The sequence below is a fragment of the Streptopelia decaocto genome (assembly GCF_964273445.1).
Source record: "Streptopelia decaocto genome assembly, chromosome: Z".
Classification (NCBI taxonomy): domain Eukaryota; kingdom Metazoa; phylum Chordata; class Aves; order Columbiformes; family Columbidae; genus Streptopelia; species Streptopelia decaocto.
In genome coordinates, this window is record NC_138657.1 from 22,405,661 (window position 1) to 22,429,597 (window position 23,937).

Sequence of the window (23,937 nt, forward strand, 5' to 3'; positions counted from 1 at the left end):
TCTTCAATTTCTGTAAATTTGAGCAGTGTTGCTGAAATTACTGAGTTTTGAACACCTTACAAGAGTGAAGGAATTAACCAGCTCATTTAAAAAAGTAACTTACCTGTACATAGGATCCCTGTTTTCTTGTTTTTGAGAGAGGACAAATATCTTACAAAATTAGTGACATATCAAATGTATAAAACGTAATATCAAGTGATGGCAGAAGTGATTTTCTATCAAATTGGAACAAAATTATTTACAAAACAGTGCAGTCTTCAAAGATCGCCTAACAGGAATGATCTTTTAGAAGAATTTAGTTGCATCAGAAATCTAGTTGCATGTCTAGTCAAGTTTTATAGCAATATGTCAGTTCATGTGCTGTGTCTTGCAAAACCTTGATTTCATGAGCATAATTGTAGAAATCTGTAGGAAGTTCTATAGGTGTTTGTCCTGAAAAGCAGTATAGTATGGGAGTCATTCATAGTCATAGAAAATCTAGTAATATGGGCAAAAGGCTGACCCCACTTAGGAACACCACCGATTTCTCTGACACCAGGATTTTACCTGTTGTGGTCTACAGCAAAATTTAATACCCACAGTGTTGTAATAATTGAACAGTGCCACTCTTAGAAAAGCAGTTAAAAAGAGAAAGACAAATCCATAGCATGTTTAATAATCCTCATGAAATTTTCAGGGTTGCATTTCTTTCATTGTTCTCCATGTCAAGTTTCTGTATCAGTCACTTAAGCACTCAGTTCTGTTGTGTTCATTCTACACATTCATCTGATCTTGAGAGAAAGATAGCTACTCCTAGAAGTAAATGTCTGGACATTGGAGGTAGCTATGAATTTTTTATCCATTCTTCATTGTTCATTCATATGAAACTGTGCACACTTGCATGACTTTCATTGCCTTTATATTTCTTTTAGAAAAGAGGTTAATTTAGTCAGTACTGAAAGGTCACAGTGAAGCAGTATGTGGGGAAGAGCATTAATACTTTCAAATAACAATGATGCAGACAATTGGCTCTGCCTCCACAGTGCAAGATCCAGTATTTATTCTGTTTGCAGTCTTTGGCAATTAAAATTACTTGGTCATAGCCATCCCACCTTTTAACAGTGTAATGCTTCAGTTGTTGGACTAATTTCATACACCTTTGCTGTGGTGAAGAGGAATCACCTGTAAACCAGATAAGAAAGAAATGGACGGCATGGTGGAAACATTCACTGGAACATGACCAGAAAGCTTAAGAAATAAGTACTGACTTCCATCAGAAAGGACTTAGATTTTCAGGTCTGGGAGAACAAGGGAGGCTCAAGATGGGAATAGGATACAGAATTCAGTTCCACATAGTATAAAGAGAAAACATGCTGGTAGATTGTGAAAGAAGTTACTAGAAATTTGAACTTGGAGATTACAGATATGGAGAGATTTATGCACATACACAAAATCTCATTTAGTTAATGACAAGGCAAAAAAAATCTTTGTAATGGATTGCAGGATCAAGGGAGTTCAGTGTGTGTAATGCAGTATGGATTGGTATGTTGTTGGTTTGTTTTTTGTTTTTTTTTTTTTTGTGAGAAATGATAAGGGAGGTGAAAAGGGAGGTGTGTCGATACGTTTGTCGGTTCTGAAGCTGCTGTTCTTAATTGTGACATGTATAGCTATGCTTGAGCTTACCTTAACCATTAGGCGGACAGGGTAGCCTGATTGCCTGTTTGAGTCCCATTCTCCCTGCAAGGTCCATATAGTTCCTTTGGTAACTTGAGTTACTTCGGTTACTCGAGAGGTCTGTGGCTAACTGTTAACTGTGCTGCCTACCTAGATTAAAACTGAGTAGAACATTTGTATGTGACTGTAATCACAGGAGTGACTGCAAGTATGAGTAAGCTCAAAGGTGAAGGATTGACACAATTTGAAGTATTGGGATTTTTTTTTTTATGTGCTATAAATACACATGTAGGTTAGCATTTAGAAGCAAAAACATTTTTTAGTTTGCAATTTTGTTTCCTGTGGTAAGTCATACAGTCAGGCATTATTAGGTTTGGTTTTGGTTGTTTATTTTTTTGGATGACTGGTCTTTTTCACCTTTATTCTCAAAGCATAATAATTTATTTGAAGTAATAGGAGTTCTTAATTATGGAAAGTGAAGTGTTTCTTTTTAAAATTAAACTACCTCAGATTTTGGTTTTCCTTATATTTCTTTCTTCTGATTTTATAACATAATTTACGAGCAAACTGATCCTGTGTGCACTATATTCATACCTTCCTTCTTAGTATCTATGTATACCTGCATATAGCTCATTGTCTATAGGAAAGGACAGTTGTGAATATCCTCCTGCTCATTTCCTAGTAGCAGGGGACAAAAGCAGAGAAACCAGTTCACCAACTAAGTTTTCAGAACTTTCAAAATAATAGGAAATCACCGGATTAATTCATGATGTTTTTAGCTTCTGAAATCAAGTTGAATATCTCAGGTTGGAGTTCCTTGACCAATACAGGCTCCTGCATTGGGAAGAGTGAGAACTATACTTCTTTTAACTCTGTCCAGCAGATGTATGCCTGTGTGCCTGAGTAGAGCTAATTAAATAAGCACAGAAAAAGACCTGCCATATCTCCTGATGTTACTCTACAGTCTGATACAAATATGTCAAAATGTACTTATGAACAGACCATACTACTGTCTGTTGAGGAGGGAGAAAACACACAAAAAATTGAAACATTGTGTTCTTCATCCTTAACTGTGTTGGTGGGTTAAGGCCAAACAAATGGAAAGAATACATCCAGTGTGCCAATGGGCTTTTCTTTGCTGATTTCCATCTCTGTCAGTAATAATGTTATATTGATTCTCCTCCTCACTTTCCTTTTTTCTTTGGTACACTATATTGCATTATATTGTATTATTACAGTGAAAGGCACTGATGAATGAAAAAAAAACTTCAAAGACTTTTTTTTTTTTCCTGGAGTTTTCTGAAAGCTGTCTTCTTTGAGAAGGACATTTGGTATTAGAAGTGAAAACATCAAAGTATAACTTCTAAATATTTATTGCTAACTCTAATTAGTTTTTTTTTCCGGTTGTGTCTGCCAGCTTTTGACACAGCGATATGCAAAATTATTTAACCTCCAGAAGCTACTTCTCTAAAGGTGTTCAGTAAAGGAACAATATACATAGTAGTTGATTCTTGTGATTTATGAACAGTACGGTAATTCATTCAAGAGGTTTTGTTATTATGCTATGTGGTGCATTGCATATGAAGGAACACAAGTAAATTACAAGTTTCCAGACAGCCCTAGGGAGCAAGCAACCTTTATGCGTAGTAAAGCCAAAGCTTTAAAACATTTTACATTTTTAATAAATTTATGTGGCTGACTGGGTATATGTTCATATATAAAGATCTTATTTTTACTTAAATTTTTACTTAAACAGACCTGAAAGTCCTCTTGGTTTGGGCTATCCTTTTGTATTCTTTGACCACCAAGTTCTGCTTCTCTTTTGATAGTCAAGTTTTTTGTTTTGTTTTGTTTTGTTTTGTTTTTTAAATAAAATGAGCCTTGTTTTCAGTGTGTTTCTTATTCCTGTCTTTCCACAGCCCAGTTCCTATCCCGTTTGGATATTTGAGTCCAACTATTGAGTGGTTTTTTGTGACGTGCTATATGCTTTGCGCCCCCGGTATCAGTAGTCTGACTTCATATGAATTTGTGCCAATGGATTGGTTCTTGTTATCTTCTTATATTCAAAAGGAAAATCAGGTTGAAACCAAGAAGGTTTGCAATGATGCAGATTTTACCCAATATTTGTATGATTCCTATGAGCAGACTGTAGCTTTGGTGGTGAAGTACAATGATAGATCACTACACATTTTCTGCATATGCAGAATATGCCATTGAGATTCAGATACATAGAAATTTGAGTTCACAGACAGCAAATCCCAGTTCTCAATTATCTTCAGGAAACATTCAGCCATTTTAAGGTATACTTTCAAGAGTTTGCTGAAGACTGATATTTTCCCAAATTTCTAATTTTTAAACATGCATATCACATAGATGTGAGTGTATCTATATGTATTTACTGTTATATAAGTGAATATTTTGTATTTATATTTATGTCATAAATTATAATTAATGTGTGTGCATAATTAAAACTTTCAATTCAATTATTTAAATGGACACACAATATTAATTATACACCTTTGAATTTGAATTAGGATGCAGGGCAATATATTTTGCACAAATAATTTATTATAATTTCATAAAAGATAACTGCTTTCAGTACATACCTCTCTCAAAATGAGCAGTTCTCATTCAGTACACTTGTGCAATGTAAGCTGATTTCCTTAGAGAAAAGAGTGTTAATTAAACCAACATTTTGCAATGCTGATATACAGAGGACTGCAATTTTCAAAGACTAACAGCTTTGCCAAATAGTTACCAATATTCACTGACACTCTTAAGATTTGGGCATAGTTTGTTTTTCTTTCCTTTGCCCTAATAGAAGTTCCATTCTTGCTACAAGTATATTGGGCTTAAACTGTAACATTTTTAAGCCCTCTCATTCAAAGCATGAGCACAAATCTCTACACAAATTTTGTAACCACCATAATACTCCTGCCTATGTTTTGCAACATATGTAAGTAGCATAATCCTGAAAGTAGGGAAATTGAGACACGGAGGTTAAGTAATTTATCTGAAGCTAAACAACAAGCAATTAGCAGAGATGGGATTAGAATTACAAAGTTTTGGCTCTCTGCCCTCTCTTCTGTCCAGTAGCCAACTGTCACTTACAGTGCTTTTGGCTTCCAATTTTATCTCTTGAGACCAAACTTCACTGATTTTTTTTTAATTCTTCTTGCTACTTAGATATAAACTGAGAAGGGAACCATAACTAGGACCGATACTACATTTTATTTTTATAATAATTGGAAAGAACATATTTGCCTATGAAAGGAAAAACTGAGGGTGAAATCCTTATTGGTAGTTATATTTCAGTAATGTTATTTTATTTTAAGATGAGCGTGAATTGTGCTTTCCAATTATGATGGAGGTTTCAGAATGAAAACCTCTATGGTAGGGCAAATGTAAGTTAGCTTTTTCTTGAGAAAGAAACTTTCTATTGCGTCCTATAAAAATCTTGCAAACTTGTATTTTGGGATCCTTCTAAAATACCAAGTATACCTTAAAAACAGTAAATTGGATGAAATCACAGAATGCCTTGCAAGTATTTAGTGTCAAATCACTAACTTGAAAATGCATTTAATTTAATTTCATTTCAGACCCTGCTAGGATCTCCTCTGAACATGGATATTTCAGTGGTATGGTCATAATCCCAATTTATGGGGATTCCTTCACTTTAAAAACATAATCACTCCACCGATAAAGCATAATGTAAAGCCCAGGTGTATTAACTTTGTTGATTTTGTATTGTGTTCACTGACTCTCTTGGGACCACACACCTGAACTGACAGTTCCAGTTTGGTCTGTTTAGCTTGGTCTCAGAACAGCTGTGGATTGAGAAAGAAAGGCATAAGACAAGGACAATGCATGAGAGGAGAGTAAGAATGGACCACTGTTTCCTCAAGTGAGGATAAAGCAGAATTGTGGTATTTGATAGGAATTCCTTTTAAGAGAAATGACCAAACAAAAGTGAGGCTCTTCACAAACTGTGTATACCACATTAATAAAAATCACTCGGCAGTGCTTTTAACTTTGACACTGTAAATAACCTGTATGAATGGAACAAAATAATTTTAGGCTTCTTTAGCTGAGTAACAGAAAAGGTTTGTATTCAGTGGCAAAAGAAGCTGGATAATGCTAGTGTAAGATTTCCTCTTACAGCATGGTATCTGGTCACATGTAAGACTCTTGCCCCTCTTCCACCTTGAATTTGTCATTGTGCCCCCCTTTAACTAGCATGCCTTTGACTGAATGTCAGTTCCATGTAGTGTTATGATTTCTTGGTATCTCGTTTTTAGAGAGGAATAAATTTATGTTAAAGGGAGAAGACTGGAAGATATAATTGGTGATATACATATATGGGTAAGCCATGCACAGCATTATGGACTAGGAATATCTGTTTAGGTGGTTTTTTTAATGACTGAAATTTATATTAAAGTCACTTAAGTAACGTGAATAACCATGCAATATTCTTGTAAAGGAAGTGCAATGGTACAGCTACATACAAGGTATCAAGTAATTGTACTCTTCAGTGATTTTGGGTAATAGATTGCAAAACATCATTGTATGAACTGCTATCACATGTCAGAATTAAATCAGAAACGGACTTGTAGTAATTAGAGTTTTACTTCTATGTAGTGATACATTTCTCTGGTTATGTTTCTACTATTTAATTGAATTTTTGAGCTAATTGCAACTATGTTGTGCATACCTTTATATGAGGTTTTAGTTCTCACATTCTTGAATGTATTATATATAATGTACACAATATATACTTCAAATTTCTGCTGGCATAACTTTATTGGAGAGGAGTTAGATCAACATATAATGGCTCCTGTAGAATAAGCTGAAAGAACAGATGCAGTTTTAACTACAAAATTGCACTTTACAAGTAGGATATTTTGTGTGTTGGCAGTGCATTTGCCTTACTGACAACAGTATGTGACTTATAGGAACTTGTATTCACAGCAGGAGCTACACGGTAGGACACTTGTGTAGTACCAATAATGCAAAGGATTAAAAATACTGCCCATGTAAATTCATTCTAATCAGTACTTATATCTGCATAACTATGACCCAGAGCAGGTTAGTGAGCAGGTTAGTTTACTGTGTTAACCATACTAATGTATCTTAAGTGACTTGTAGGCAAGGAACTGGGACAATCCACTGGGGCCTTTAGTGACTGAATCTTTTCTAATACTCAGAAACTGTTTTCTGGCCTAGTTTATGAATGTCTGCTTATGCATCAGTAATGTATCATCTTACAGGCCACACTAACCTGTCTTTTAGTACAGCTGAAGCCTGGCTGCATTGCATAGCTCTCACAGCACTGCTGCTAAGAGGAACATATATTCTCTTTACTTGGCTGGACATCTAATTTAGGTTTCACATAATCAAGTGTTGTAGGCAAATGGTAAATATTATTTTACAACTAACAGAGAGGTGTTTATCAAGTTCTGGGATGACGTAGTTCTAACCTTGTAAGAATGAAAGATTTATGAGGCTCTACTAAATAGTATTGTTCTATTTCATAGCAAGTATAATGAAATAGTCTTTTTATTAACCAGTTTAGCTCAGTAAATTGCACTTATGTCAAGTCATGCCATCTCTTAATGCCAGTTCTCAAGTTGAAACTCATCTTAAACCCCTTAATGCCTCAAACTGTCCATGTTTATATGGATGTTGATTTGTACCAAGTAAAAACTGTCTGCCCCTCTGCAGTTTAACACTTTAACCCAACAAAGAAAGAGGTGTAAAACTATGTGTTTATCACCAGGACAAGACATGATTCTGTCCAGAATACTTCAAAAGAGCAGAAGGTAAAAACTGCCTCGTCACCAAGTTGAAGGTTGGTTATTGCATTTGAGACAAGTTTGATGAATATAAAGGTCACCTTTATATAACCAAGGAATAGACTGGGTATATTCCTTATCTGTTGGGGATGAAGGCTGATGACTAGTATTTGGCCAGAGGCTTGGTCCCAAGGCTAAGCCTCTTTGCCTTACCTGAAAAGTGCAGAAGGAAGGTGTTTTTACTTTTAGTAGCTGCAATAGAAGGATTGAATGACTTCAAATTGTCTGTCACCCATGTTTTTATAGACTTTGATAACATACGTGTTTAGATTAATAAATTTTTCTTTCTTTTACCCTCAGCTGGCATGATCTGGGGGTGATTTTACAGTAAATGGATAACTTTAAGGCATTTTACCCATATAGACACGTTGTGCAGAAGACTGGGATCTTGGGTCACTTTCGCAAAATATTGTAGCAGTTTGTAACAATGCTTTTCCTGTTTGATGTGCTGGCCAGTTGAGGTATTGGTAACAAGGCAGTTTGCCTTTAGTGGTGGAAGAGGAAGAAGATACTTAGAGTCATGTGGTCTCTTTTCAGACAGAATTTTATTAATTTCTCTTCTGCTTGAATAGGAGTTATGAGAATTTGCTCATATGGGTGCCTTGTCAAGCATTAACACTGAACTATATTTAGTATGTAGATTTTAATGGTTTCTTTTATCTTTGAGTCATTAGATAGGTGATTTTCCTTTCACAGTTGCTAATCAGCAATCTTCTCTGTGTATAAATGGCCAAGTATACATTCTGTTTTGCTTAGATTTAAAAAAAAAAAAAAAAATAGCAGAAGATTCACTCATTTGTTACAATGCCCCAATTTTATTCTTCCTAGCTTTGGTACCTATCTTTTAGGAGTTTTTTTAAGACTGAAACACCAATAAAGGCCATCTCTCTAGTCATAACCCAGATACTCTCAGTCATTAGTTGCAACTCTGACCTGTAGGATCTAGTTATCCCCCTCTTCTCGTAGAGCAAAACTCCTCTGGAAAGAGATCAGCTTGCCTGGCATTTTAAGATGCACTCGTTCTACTTTGCACACTGAAAAGGAGTGTCAGCTCTCGGTTACCAAATAATTCATATGCAGTCCACAGACATTAAATTTTGAAACAGAAGCAGTAGAGGGCTTTGAAGCGGAACTTTCTTTCATTAAATTAGTGAATATGACAAGGTTATGTAATGTTCCTGGGGGATGAAGTGGTGCACGTCACTAACCTTTTAGTTTCAAGAGGCTTTATGCTTTTCATTTGCTGCTGGAAGAAGGCTTAGTACTGGATTACCTAGCAAGTTGCTCTTTCTAACGCAGATAGATTAAGCCCGCCCAGATTTTACATATACTGTATGTGATAAATATTATGTATACACACAACCTTATACCTATTTTGTATTGTGGATTAGAACACATATGCTGGTCTGTAACTTAACAGCATGAGTGCAGTTGGGTTAAATTTACGGTTTTAGAATTCCTATAAGCGTGAGAATGATACCTACATCTTTCAGTGCATCCTGATTATCTTTTCTTAAAGTAGCGTAAACCAGAATTCTTGTGTAGAAACAGCTGAAGAGACATTGGAGCGAACAACAGGGGATTTAGAAACAAATGTGTAAAACTGTTTCATTTTCTGTAGTGATATTTAAAAGAACATTAAAGTTTGTAGTGAAGGTAGTGGGTGTGTAGCTCTGGCAGGTAAAACTATATGTACAATTTGGGGGCTGAAGGCAAGAGAAGACAGAAGTGGGAATAGGTTTGGTTTCAGGAGCCTTATCCTTTGTCCTGATCACGGAGGAGTTAGACTCCGATGGCCCGTCAGCCCTTGCTTCGCCTTAGGCTTATTGTGATAGCACTCTGCCAAGGCAGCAGTTAATGGCTGGTCTCAGTTTTACAGTAAGTGTCCTAGTAATTTGTCATGAAACCAACTTAAATTGTTATCAGGTTGTCTGCAACCGTTTTAGTAGAAAAAGCACAGCGATAAATTCTTTAGCTTCATCCTACTTAGGGTGTAAATGTGTTGGATTATAGTATTAACAAAAGCTTTTTTTGCAGGTTTCACACATAGGTTCTTCTTTCTCCCAGTTATTATAAACCATAAATGAATATGGGGGTTGCAGGGGGGGGGGCGGGCGGAGATGATGATATTAGTTGGCAAATAAATAAATGTCTGCTGCTGTCTGTGTTGGTTTGTATTCCTTCTATGTCCCTAGGGCTCAGATAATGTCTTTCTCTAAAAAAGCGTACATAATCCACAATGAAATGAGCTGGTACCAAGGTTTGCACAGCCTAGAGGTACAAATTAGGAATGTGCTATTTTAACATTAGACAATTTGGAAAATGTAGTCTGCCTATTCTACCTGTAAGGCCTTGTAAGTGTGTCATTTGATTTCATATTTCAGGGAAGAATGAATTCAGTGGTCAACCTAGTAAACTGGTACTATGCCTTGCAGAAAATTTGAAAACATAAAGATAGGCTTGACTTCTAATATTTTCCTTGAGAAATCAGGAAGTGATAATATTTTTTGAACCACTTGCTACAACGTGTAGGGTGGGTATGCTCTGGCTGATGGAAGGCTGGGGAACTGGAGATAACTGCTGAACTGGAAAACAAAAAACTATCACTCACCCAAAAAACCCAGACTTTTTTGACATACTTGTTTCTTCAGAGGGCTTTTGTTTTTAGAAGAATATGTGTACTAGAAAGAAGGTGGGGAGATAAATGTTGTGATGTATTATAAAGACTTTATGGGCATTGTTGTAGGGACTGGGTTTTTAAGAGGATATTGTGGTGCCTGTAAATGGAAATGACTTAGTTTCCTTCACCCTGGATTTAGAGAAACCTGTGTTTATAGCTGCAGATATTTTTTGTGAACTGAATGGATCAAGGTCTTCAGCTGGAATTCGTTGGCATAGCTGGGTTACTGGTTATTATAGTTACAAAGACAAAAAACTGGTAATTTTCATTCACAGGATAATAAAGTATTCAGCTGCTCAGAGTATCATGGCATGTGGAGATTGTGTTGTTGCTACTCTTATTGCTGAAGAATGTAAGGATGATGCAGTTTTAAGAGGTTTACATTGAGAAACAGGAAAATTTCATGAGCTTGTCACTGACAGATGAGCCTTTAGTAACATACCAGTTGGTAACTTTAGGATTTCTTTATGCAGATTTCATGAATACAAATTAATGCTCGTCTGTCCTTACAGAAATAAAAAGCTAATTAACTTTCTTACATAGCCAATTTGCAGAGCTACTGTAAGTGCAGGTTAGAATTAAGGCAAAACAATTGCTTATAATAATGATCAGTCTAACTGATGTCACAATTATGATTAATGAGTAAATTAGTAGTGAATGCTGTAAATAAGTGTGCTTTGAAAATTCTTTTTAATAAATAAATGAGCCCAAAAAGCTTTTTTATTAAATATTATGTATATAAATGATAGATTTGAGTATATTAGCTCCTAGAGGAATTATGAAAATAATAATAACTCGTATAATTTGTAATGTATATATATAGTCTCAGGCTGAGATTATATATATACATATATATATATTATATATATATATATGTATATGTATATGTATATGTATATGTATATGTATATATATATGTATATGTATATATATATATTATATATATACATATACAAAAATGAACAAACATTTACCTGTTTGTTCATTTTTACCATGACAGGAGCCTTCACTGTTATTGAATGTGAACCAGTTTATGTCCTGTTTCCTTAGAATATATGGCAGTTTCTGATAAGTCAGTGGAATGCAGGGAATATAACATAGTGGGTTGTGAGGTGAATAAATGTGTGGGTTTTTTTTTTTCTTTCACCTCATGTGGGAATTTTCTGAGTGTATAATTTGGCATAGGAAGAATGACTGCAGAATTATAACTAGGAATGGGTCCAGTCTCATTCCCTTCTGAAACTTGATATCACTAGACCAGTAATACACCGGACTCTGCACTAAGTGACAGTGATTCTTGTGGTGTGTGTGAAGTATCCCAAAGTGCATAGGCACCTGGTAGACCACATTGTTCATGCTCAACCTGCATTTCTGAGTGGCAGATGAAAAGGTTCCATGGGAACAGTTGTGAATGTATCATCTTCAAGCTTTTATTGCTACAAAGCAAGTCGTAACAAGCAAAAAGTTACTGTAATTTTTCAGGAGTCTCTTGAAATGTCAGTATATATTAATTTACAATATTATAGTATATTTGAAAGAAGCATCTTAGCATGTTTAATATTTTCCGATTCTGTGATACTTTATTAACATTTGTTATGAATGCTGACAAAGGATATGATGGGATATGATTTTTTGAATTTTTTTCTGATGTAGGAAACATTTTCGTATTTCAAGCATATGGTGAAGTTTAATTACAAGTTAAATTATGGTATGTTAGAAGCTGTCATGCACCCAAATAGAGGGTCTAGAAACAGAAATACATTAAAGTCTGCATTCTCTGTATATCTTGTTCATAATAGATCCACATGCTGAGCTTGCTGTATTTAGGCTGCAGACATTCCATTAGCTCTCACTTTAAAGAAGGTGACGTCTTATCCTTATATTAATCTCTTAATTATAGGAATTATGTCCATAAAATGTCTCTGCACAAGAATATCTCTCAGTAGTTGTGGAAAGAAAGGAGCTGAACTACTAATTCAAAAACATTTTGTCAGACTTTTTATTTGAGTGCAGAGGAAGAGTATTATGTATTCTCAAAACACAGCACAGAGTATAGAGCAACAAGGTTAAACCAGTTAGATAATTCTGTAACATGATGCTGTACTTAGCAAAAGGCAATGTGGAAGTGCAAAAGAGAAGAAAGAGCTTTCTTATATTTGTGCAAAGCTATCAGAATGTTCCAATCCAAGTAAAATATATTAGTGTCAGGTTATAAATATATTTTATGGAGCCTCAATATGCAAAAAGGACAGCTTCTTTCTGGATATTGGTACACTATTTCAGAAGTTTCTGTGCCTACTCTGGACAGATTGACTGCTTGGTGAAGCAGCAACCTTACCTCAATGGCTTTAAACTCCTTAAGACAAAGAAATTGAAGCTCAGTATATTTAAGGTGAGCTAGCAATAAATTCTGTTTTCCTTCAGGTATTAGAGTGTAGTTTGCAGTAGTTCAATAGTTGTCACTTGAGCTTCTCAGGAGTGCCAGCAAGAAGTGCATAACAAGCAGCAGAGGGTGGGAACCCTCAGACCTAGGATGGCAAAGCTTGTGGTACTCTCCATAAGTCCAAGTTATGGAAATCTTCTACTTTAAAATTTTTTGTTTGACATAGTGTCAACATTCAATATCAGCACAAAAAAAGGAGTGGGTGCTGGTAGACAAACAAGCTGAAACAAACAAAACTTTTGGTTTTTTTGCATGTAATAGCCAATATTGCTGCAATTTTGATAGAATCATAGAATCATTGCAGTTGGAAGAGACCTTCAGGATCATCAAGTCCAAACATAATCTAACCTAGCTTGATCACTAAACCATGTCCCTAAGAACCTCATCTAAACACCTTTTAAACATCTCCAGGGATGGTGACTCCACCGCTTTCCCGGGCAGCCTGTTCCACTGCCTGACAACCCTTTCAGTGAATAATTTTTTCCTCATCTCCAATCTAAACCTCTCCTGGGACAACTTGAGGCCATTTCCTCTCGTCCTATGACTTGTTACTTGGGAAAAGAGACCGACACTCTCCATGCTACAACCTCCTTTCAGGTAGTTGTAGACAGCGATAAGGTCTCCCCTTAACCTCCTTTTCTCCAGGCTGAACAGCTTCAGATCCCTCAACTGCTCCTCATCAGACTTGTGCTCCAGGCCCCTCACCAGCCTCATCACCCTCCTCTGCTCTCTCACCAGCACCTGAATGTCTTTCTTATGATGAGAGGCTCAAAACTGAACACAGGATTCAAGGTGGGGCCTCACCAGTGCTGAGCACAGTGGCACAATCACTTCTCCAGTCCTGCTGATCACACTATTCCTGATAAAAGCCAGGATGCTGTTGGTCTTTTTGGTCACCACAATACACTGCTGGCTCATGTTTAGCCAGCTGTCAATCAACATTCCCAGGTCCTTTTCCACCAGGCAGCTTTCCAGCCACTCTTCACAGAGCCTGTAGCGCTGCCTGGGGTTGTTGTGACCCAAATGCAGGACTCGGCACTTGGCCTTGTTGAACCTCATACAATTGCCCTCAGCCCAACGATCGAGGTGGTCCAGATCCCTCTGTATGGTCTTCCTACCTTCCAGCAGAGCAACATTGCCACCCAGTTTGGTGTCATCTACAAACTTGCTGAGAGTGCACTCAATCCCTTCATCCAGATCATTGATAAAGAGATCAAACAGAACTGGCCCCTATATTGAGCCCTGGGGAACACCACTAGTGACTGGCTGCCAGCTGGATTTGGCGGCTCTCACCACAACTCTTTGCGCCTAGCCATGCAGCCAGTTCTTTATCCATCGAAGAGTACACCCATCAGGGGTATGAGCTGCCAGCTTCTCCAGGAGAATGCTGTCATGATGCCCACAAGAGAATTGAAGTCCAGAAATATGAGGTGCTGATTTTAACTGAATTTTGCTTTTGTTATTTTAATCACACTTCTGTTATTTTAATTGCAGCTTTATTGAAATGTAACCAAGTAGAGTATCAGAAGAGCTGGAAGGCTTTGTTATCATAGCTGGTAACCTATTACATCTGGTTTTTTTTTGGCAGATTTAATTGCACTGGAAGGTTCCCATATAGATTGTTGCTGTGCTTAATGAAGTGTGCTGTAGAGAGTTTTTGCTGGACTCTACACTGCTGTTGTTAAGGGAGATTGAAAATAGTTGTCAGTTCTCAATCAAAATTGCCCTCATGTTAATAAGCACAACTGTGTGTGCAGAGTAATTGTGTTTTCTATTAGAGTGCCTAGCAGCTTAGGTCAGAATCAATGTCAAGAAACTGCCAACATTAATTGTGGAGATAATTTGTGTCAAACCTTAATTAATAACCTTTATAAAGATAAAGGCAACAAACACTACTTTTCATTTTTTATTCTGTTCGGTTATGATTTCACATACGCTTACACTGATGATGGTCACTTTATGTGTACTGAGGTGAACATGTAGATTGAATAATGCAAAGATGGATTGTGTAATACCTAACTTTCTCCATGGTTGGCTGGCTACTTTCACCACAGTCTGAAGATCTCTTGACCATAAGTGAGTTTATCCTCACAACACCTATTAAACATGCAGACATTATTATCCTTCTGATGCAACTGCAGAGCCTGAAGCAGAGAATTTAACTCATTTGCCAAATTAAATGTAATTTTCTGAATTTAAAGATGAACTGCTGAAAATGGCCACAGTATGTATGAAAATGTCTGAAGCGTACAGGACTACTATAAGTTTCCTGTTTCATGTAAAATTGTATATGTTCAAATACTAACTTACCTTCTCTGATACCTCAAAGATATAATAACCGTCAAAGATGACTTTCAGGATTGGGCACTGGGGAAGAGTTGTGGCAATGTTTTTTTTACAGGAGTTACTTAGTTATGCAAAATAAAACCTTATTTTTTCAGCTAGATCATGGTCTAAGATAAACACAAATATCATCATGGTTCCCTTCTGTAGCGGAATATGAAGTTTTTTTTATCGATGTAAATAATAATCAGTATTTACATACAATAATATAGTATTCACTTAGTGTCTTAAAACTGTGTTGTATTTACATACATTGTCTGTACATACAATCTTAAAACCATGTTTTCATTGAAAAGTATCTGCAAATAGGGAATTACATCATTATGTAACAGCTGTGCTTGTCTTTTGCCTCAAATGCTTTGTAGCAAGTGGTGTTAGTTCACAAACAACAGCTTTACTAGTTGCCAGTCAAGCAAAAATTCACATAGGACTGGAAGAATACTGTTCTTCAGGTAGCTATCAAAGCCACATTAGGTATTCTGCCCTATTTCTGCAGCTCCACTATGTAGATACAGCTCTGCAGAAGCTAGTAAACAATTTTCTTAAGGATTTATAGCATTTATGGTCCTTTACCAGGTTTGGCCCAGTCCTAGACGAAGAAATTTTCAGGAAACTGATTTTACCTCTAACAGCAGTTTAGTGGAAAATTTTTAATTTCATATATATTGCTATGTGCACTGCTTGATAAACAGCTTTGCAGAGTGTTGGAGATGAAAGGGATTTTGTTTGTTTCCTTTGTGTTCAGCAGCAATGGGAAAGCTAAATGGTCATATGGGGTGAATTAGTGCATGCTCTGCTCTCTTGTGTTTATCTCAGCTGCGCTATTGGAGAGTTTGTCTCTGAGTGTCTGATGAAGAGGGAAGGGATTCCCCTTTTTTTACATTATTTTATTGTTGTAACCACTAATATAATATATTGCATATTAGTAAAAGCATATCAACCATAGATACCATCGTGACTGACAGTGACATATAACCTAATAGTACAATACAATGGGTTTGTGGTTTTTGTTGTTGTTGTTTGGTTGGTTTTTTTTTTTTTGTTTTGTTTTTGTTTGTTTGTTTCCCCCAGAGCTAATTTAGCACAGTTCAACATGGTCTTTACTTATTGTATTTTGTTGCTTTTCTTCTGGTTTTGGTTTAAAAATATGCAGTTCTCCTGGTTCCAAGATAGTTAAGTGAAGTGTAACAGGACTTGATGATCAGCATGGCTCTTAAATTTAGTTGTTTTCTCTCCTTGACCCTTGGAATGCATGGCAAAATTAGCAAATTTTCCATGTCTGAATGAGGCATACATTTAGAATTTGAAAGCTACCCATGAGCTACTATACATAGTTACTTTGTGCTGATGGATTTGCCCACACAGTATTTTTATTTCCTTGGTTTGAGGTTCAACATGGTATTCACAAAATGTCAAAAAGAATAAAAAGAGAATGGCAGTGCATCATTTTTCACTTGATGGCATGCAATCACAACTTGTGCCACAGAATATCAGCATATCAGATCCAATCATGTCTCTTTATATATCAGAGTGCTGAATTAATACATGCATAGGAAAAGATTAAAAGCTAGCAGTTTTGGCAAAACCCAGATGGTATTCATCAGAATACATTTCAGTCTTTTCTGTGGTCCAGGCATAAAGTATGCAACTTGGGAAAGGTTTTTTTTGTTTCTTTGCTCTAAATGTATTTTATTTGCCATGGTTCTGGCTATTTTTTGACATCAGAAAAGTTCTTTCTTAAGTTCTCCATGGCAGCAGTGGCATACTATTCTGCTGTGCTCAGACTTGCTGTTGCATTTGGTTTCATGTACATATTCACCAGGCAAAATTAGCACAACAGATAGTTCAAGGACACTTGAGTATTCTGAAAAGTTGAGCTATAACTATTTTGCCTGATATTTCTAATAAAGAAAAAAAATGCAGATTTTCAGGAACATTATATTGTTGCTGAATTTTTTGAAAATTATCTTTGTGACTGTTGTGTTACACTTTAGGGGTAGGGTGATAAAGCCTCAATGTGTTTTTTAATTTAGGAGAATCTGCGTAGTCTCATATTTAATGTAGCAACATAACAACTACGTATTGAGTTTGTTTTATAATAATGACCACTTAATGTTTTCTTGGCATTTCAAATTATTTCAGGATTTCTTCCAATGTTACATGAATGCATACTTGCAGTAGTCTGCTGGGTTTCTGACATTTAAGTAAACATGCTGACAAGAAGTATTGCTCGCGGAAAGACCAGTTCAGCAGAATAAGACATCAGAAGTTTAAGAGTGGTAATTTAGAAATGAACGCTAATACAATACAGGTACATAAATGTCAGAACAAGAGAGGAAAGTGAAGAAGAGCAAAGAAGTATAGAACAGAAAGGAGATGACTGCTGGAAGTTAAAGATGAGAGCAAAAATGAATTGTGAGAGCTACTGTAGCGCAACTATATATAACAGCTTGAAACTGAGCAAGACTGTATAGCAAGTACCTGAGTTTTTATCTTTTATTTTCCCTAAATATTCACTTCATATAACTCAAATTAGTATCTTAAAGTTTATTGGATCTCTAAAAAATTCTCAGCTAAGAAAGAGAATGATATAAATATTTATAGGAACTCTTCAGCATTTCTGTACTATGGTTAGATTTTTATAAGAAATCTTTAGAAGTTGAGTCTTGGTGTAAGATTGAAAGTTTTGTTTCATCACAAGGCTAATAAATTCATTTTAATTATGTTATAACAGAAATAGAAGGAAAAAGAATAATTAATTAAAACACCTTTTCCTACTTTTAAAATGATTTCTCCATTTCTCTTTCCTCCCCTGTTGTTGTGATAGTGGGATCTTTTTTCACTTTTTTCACTTTCTTTTTTCTGACAGAGTAGAATAATGTGGGAGTGAACAGGAGCTATATGTGAAACTGTGCCCGAGCATAAATCTCTCTTCTGTTATAGCCCTTTTTTCATGGACTCTTAATACATAGTCATTTACGTTCACCACAGCAAACTTAAAAATTCTCCTCCTAAATGTCACTGATTTTAATGCCTCAAAGGTGAGAATCCTGTTTTCATGATACCCTGTCACCATAACATCAAGTCATGAATCATGATCTTATTCCAGCTGATTGATGAGCTCATTTTGCAACAGAAGACAAATTGAGTATTTTATTTATAATGGTCATAAATTATAACGTGTGATCTTGCTATTCTGATTCTATCAGATTTCCATTTTAACACAAATTTCGCTAGTAAAATATGTAAGTACTTTCCTAACCTTTCAGTTACTTTTTTTAATGCTTTTTTTCTTGCAGGTGAATACTGTCACTGGAGAAACAAAACATTTCTTTTTTTTTTTTTCATTTTGAAATTATGACATGGCTTCTTTTTTATGTTTACTAGTTAGATTAATTTTGGTGGTTTTTTTGTTTGTTTCAGCACCACCAAAGTTTACAAGAACTCCCGTTGACCAGACAGGGGTTTCTGGAGGAGTCGCCTCGTTCATCTGTCAGGCCACAGGAGATCCAAGACCTAAAATTGTCTGGAACAAAAAGGGAAAGAAAGTCAGCAATCAGAGATTTGAGGTATTAGGTCCATTGTTCTGTTCCTCTGAAAAACATTTAATTCCAGCTTTTCTTCTAATCCCAATATGTGTGATATATTATCAGTGATTAAGCAAAATAGATATGATTGTCAGTCATAATTTAGTAGAAGCATTTTTTTGGAGTTTTTATTTTGTAAACTGGTTATGCATAACACTGTTAAAGACAAAACTGCTACTGCTTTTTTCTAAACTGTCATGATCTAACTGGGGAGCCTTGACGAGCTTCTGTTCAGCCTGCTATCTTTTCCATGAAGGAGATGGGGAAAATTATTTGAGCAATAATTTCTGTCTCCAGAGATCAAGCCACCTCCTTTTATGACAGTGCATCGAACAGACCCAGGCTGCTGCTTCTCCTGCCACAATTGCTTCCCACTGTTTCAGAAAGAGATGAAAGAGACACTGTAGTTCCTGCTGCTGAAGAGGAAATGTAAAACTTGTTTGCTTTTGATTCTTTTTTTTAACAATAACCTAGGAAAAGGCTTTAGAGAAACTGTTTCCTCTCTCTCCTCAGTCTTCAATTAAAGGAAACAGTGAAGATAATCTATTCAAAGGATACTGGTTATTTGGGGGAAATAAGACAACTAATATCATTAATTCTTTTAGTTGCAGGAAAAAATAGTATCAGTACGGCTTGACCTTTAACATGAAGAAAAAACTCAGGAAATGGTAGAAAGCTTGTAGAAGGGATACCAAAACTGGCACTAAGACTGTATAATTTTCACTGAATCTATTTTTACTATTTTCAGTGTTAAATAATAATTTTCTGCATTAAGAAATCAACTGTTTGGAAGTTGACTAATTTGTTTATAAACCAGTTACGATATGCATTTTATGAGCAAATTATCTAATATACACCTGAATACTGAAGTCTTCTGTGTTAATTTTCAGTAATATTTGGGAACATTTGTTGCCCTGGCTTTCCGGTTAGATTTATGTCAGCAGAAAATAATGGCATTTATTTTATAAACTAAATTTTTTTAATTCATCTTCCATTCAAAAATATCTAAAAGCACTGAAATTTGTTTATTAACGAGTATGATGCTTTGCTTTTATATTTAATACAATGTGAGAAATAAAAGCACGAATTTAAATGTGACTTTCTAGTGCCAAGAACTGTTTGCACTTTGCAGAGCATATGCAGAGCTATAATTAGCTAGAGGGATTAACATAGTAACATAGTAACACAATTTATTCCATTCTGGTCACAAAATTTTCGCTCAAGGTGAGTTCTAAACAGTGAAAGATTGAGCATGTACATGTTTACTGTGTTGCAATATGTCATGGTTTATTAGCTTCATATCTTTTTTCTGTGTACATATGTACCTATTTTTAGCGAGAATAAGCAAAAATAAAAAGTTTTATTTCTATAAAAATATTTGAATGGAACTATAAAAAATAATTAAAAATGTTTAAAAATACTTTCAGTGGACTGTTGAACAAGCTGTATAGCCGAGTAAGATATAATGTTATTCAAAGAAATAGAAAACACCAAGTATTTTATAATTTTTATTATAACCTTTGAGCAGAGTAGTGATAAATGTGCAGAGTACTTCAGCATTTTAAACAACTTTCCTTCCTGTCCAAAGTAAGACCATTAATTTGTGACATAGAGTCTCTAAATAAGAACAGAACAACCGTAGAAATGTGATTCAGAAAAGACACGTGGAACATTCAGGAAAGAAGAAACATCTGAGATTGTCAGGTGCACCAATAAGAGAATAAATGGTTGCACTTCTTTTAATCTTCTTTCACATTAATATTTTGCACATTTCTCTGAGTTTGATTACTAAGTAATACAAGACATTAAAATGTTTTACCTGGCCACCTGTCCATCCTCATAGAAACCTAGTAAATACATCTGGAAAGGACTTCAGTGTGCCCTCTAATTCCCATGCCTGCCCAGACATGCTGAGGGTTACTTTTTTTTTTTGCTCCCTCCAATAAACCTGGACAGCCTGCCACAGTACTTCATGAACTTTGCCATGATATTTTTTTCTCAAATGAAACCTGAACTTTTTTCTGGATCTTGATGTACATAGCAATTGTCTTATCTAGCAACAGGGGAACAAATAGTCTATTCCTTCTCTCTTGGCAGTGGCCTTTTCGTATATCTGAAGATTATTGTCACTGAGTGTGGAATGTTCTTGCTTACAGGGCAATTCTCACAACTGAGTGAGAATCGTGGTGAGAGTTACTCATTGTTTCTGAAATGTAAGGGTACAATAAGATCTTTAGGGGTTCGCTATTAATCTTTCATCTTTTATTTATGTTGCAAGTATATACCATGAATTAATGTGATACAGGGGGATTCTTTTTTCTCCTCTTGCTTCAAATCAATTCAAATAATACGAATTAGAAGTTTTAAGTAACTTCAGGTTACTAAGAAGTCTTTCTCAGAGGAACTTCAACAGAGAAGAAAAAAAAAATCTCCATTATACCCCATGGCATGACACTGGTTTTATTCAAAAATCCATGTTTGTTTGTTTGTTTGTTTTTTAAAGTCTCATTCATTAGATGGAGGACTGAGCAAAATTAACTATCTATGACATACAGGAAAGGGGAGAACTCATCCCAGCAAAAGTAAATCCATTTTGTTATACAGGTTTTGGAGACACAGACTTGAAACTTAATCTCTGCAATACTTGCCCAGCCCAATCTGCTGCACTTATTTCATTGTCAATCCAGCTACAATTATTCAGCATTCAGATTTAAAAAATAACAGTTTGTTTTTTAAAGTGTAACAATTGTGATTATTTTTATCCTGTGCTTTCATTTTTTGTCTACAAATTGTTAGTCTGTCTGCTTCAAGATTGTGAAATTTTCCTTTCCCTCATAAATGCCAGTTTATCAAGAATTCCAGTTATTCTCCTGTTTGTGCCAAAACCAGAAGGTTAGTGTTGTCTAGGTTTGTGTAGGACAATGACTTTACTTAAATATGGTGGAAAAAGCATACAGCCTGTGGGCTATCAAACCAATTTCTTCTCAGGAGAAAAAAAAAAAAAAACAAAACCACAACCAACAAAAAACCAAACACAACAGTGTTTTCGCTCATTTCCACTTAGAACTCTTCCACTGCCAAGAAGAAAGTGAGCAATTCCTATAAGCAAAACAGGAAGATAATGGGCATATAACCATATTTACCATATTTCCCATCCCTGTACCTTATATCTCTCTTACTCTCAACAAGTATCAAGATCTAATCGATTACTTGTGTGAAAATGAGACATACAGACAGAAACATATGTGGAAACTGTTTTGTGCATATATGTATGTATAGATTATGGCCAAATATTAATTATTTTGTAAAAAAAGAAAAAAAAATGGTGTCTGCCTTTTCTTGATAAGTGCTATTTACATTATGGTTTAAAACATGTATTATTGACTTTTTTTAATGTACATTAAATAGATTGATACTATTACTTAATTATTAGGAAGGCTTTTCCGATGCCTCGAGTGCTGCTGTACTCATTAAAAACGGGTGTGATTCTGGCTGACCTTAACGTGTAGCCTTATTATTTAGACTCTTAACTAGTCACATGTTTTTTAATACATTGTTGGATAAATCTATTTACATTTTGTGGCTTAAATGCATAGCTAAACTGAGTAGTCCTATGTCGTTCAGAAATTGCTGACCCTTTTTCATTTTGGAGCTAGATGAATGAGTGAGCTGCATTCTGTGAGTAGAGTGGAATATAGCCTGCAGCAATTAAAATGAATGTAACTGGCATTTGAAGATAGAGTACTTAAGCAATGAAAATGGAGAGAGATTGTTGATGAATTTCCGATTAAAAAAAACCATTAAGTTACAGAATCCTTTCTTACAGCCCTTGTTAGCTGTTTTTTTGTTGTTGTTTGTTTTTCATCCTATCTTTTCTTGTAACTATGTTAAAGTGGCCATCAAATACTTGCTGAACAGCAATGTATGTTACAAGGCATTGCCACTTAAACATTTTCCCATCTATGGGGAATTTATCCTGGTATGTGTATTTGAAAAATGTACCTGGCTTTGATGGCATGAATACCAACAGGTCACTGTCCGTGAACAGATTAACTGAGGGACAGGCATTTGTAACAACATCTGTGACAGCTTTTGTTTCCTTCTATAGGTAATAGAATTTGATGATGGATCTGGATCAGTTCTCAGAATACAACCACTGCGCACGCCACGAGATGAAGCTATTTATGAATGTGTGGCTTCCAATAGTGTTGGTGAAATAAGTGTATCCACAAGACTCACTGTTTTACGTGGTAAGTTCTTTCCAAACATAAGGAATTTACTTCATAGAGCTGAAAAGTGCTATGTTGTTGTAAAAGAGAGATTTCTTTCTTTCCAAACAGATATTACTATACTACTGATGCTGTTAAATACAATTTTATTCACATAATAATTCAATATGATTTTTCTATTGTTTTTTTGTTTGTTTGTTTTTTCCATGAAATGGTAATGTGAATATGCAAGGTATAACAGATTAGAGTGAACAAAAGAAATATGTGAAACATGAGTGCCTTGCGCAACAAGTTATATCAATAATTGATTAAAACCCAATGTTTTATAAATGCATTTTATTTACATTTTAGTACTGCCCCGGGTAGCTTGGCTTTGTGTGATCAGCATTTACACAGAAATGTGCCCAATTAATAGTGGCCTTGAAAAGTTGCATAAATGGTTTTAAAATGAGGTGAAGCTTCCACAAGTTTTTCCCCCCAAGATACAACACACAAAAACGGGAGGGCTTCTTCCATTTCAAATATACATCATCTGAATTATATTCTTATTTCAACAAGAAGTTTTTGAAGGTAGTAAAGGAAAAAGTCAATTTTTTCAACTATCCTTCAGGGGCGAGGATGTGAATGTACTGCCAAGTCTACTGTCTAGGTATTACTCAGAGGAGTAAATACTAGAAGTAAAATGACAGGGATGTTTAGTTCTGTCACCTGGAGATGAATGGAAACTGAATTCAGGGACACTTCATGAAGTATCACGCCCTTCAGTTTGGAGGGTTGCTTTTATGACTGAAGATTACTGTCTTGTGATACTACATGGCATTACTTTATTTGCAGGATTAACTGCTAGGGACCTGTTTGTAGGAATCGAAGTCTGTTAGTCAGCTTTGCAGAATTTAAAAGAAAATTTGTAAAATGTATTATTTGAATATATTTTTTAATCCTTCTATCCCAACAAATATTGGGTGACAAGGAGGTTTCTTTTTCTCTTATTTTTCTCTGAAGTTGGAATTTCATTTATAAACAAACAAACAAGCAAATAAAACACAACAAACCTCTATACTTCTATTAGCTATTTTAATTGGTGTGGATAGTTGTGGCATTACTCTTGGAGTCAGCTAACAATACTATGTACAAATATAACAAATAATAA

At 35.4% G+C, this 23,937-nt stretch overlaps 1 protein-coding gene across 1 annotated transcript in view; it reads left to right on the forward strand.

The window, feature by feature from the left end:
- PTPRD (protein tyrosine phosphatase receptor type D) overlaps window positions 1-23,937 on the forward strand; it is a 355,891-nt gene that overhangs the window by 125,363 nt on the left and 206,591 nt on the right. The window contains exons 3-4 of the mRNA XM_082074403.1: window positions 18,395-18,540; window positions 22,667-22,808. Of these exons, the coding sequence (XP_081930529.1) occupies window positions 18,395-18,540; window positions 22,667-22,808 (288 nt within the window). The remainder of the gene's footprint in view (window positions 1-18,394; window positions 18,541-22,666; window positions 22,809-23,937) is intronic.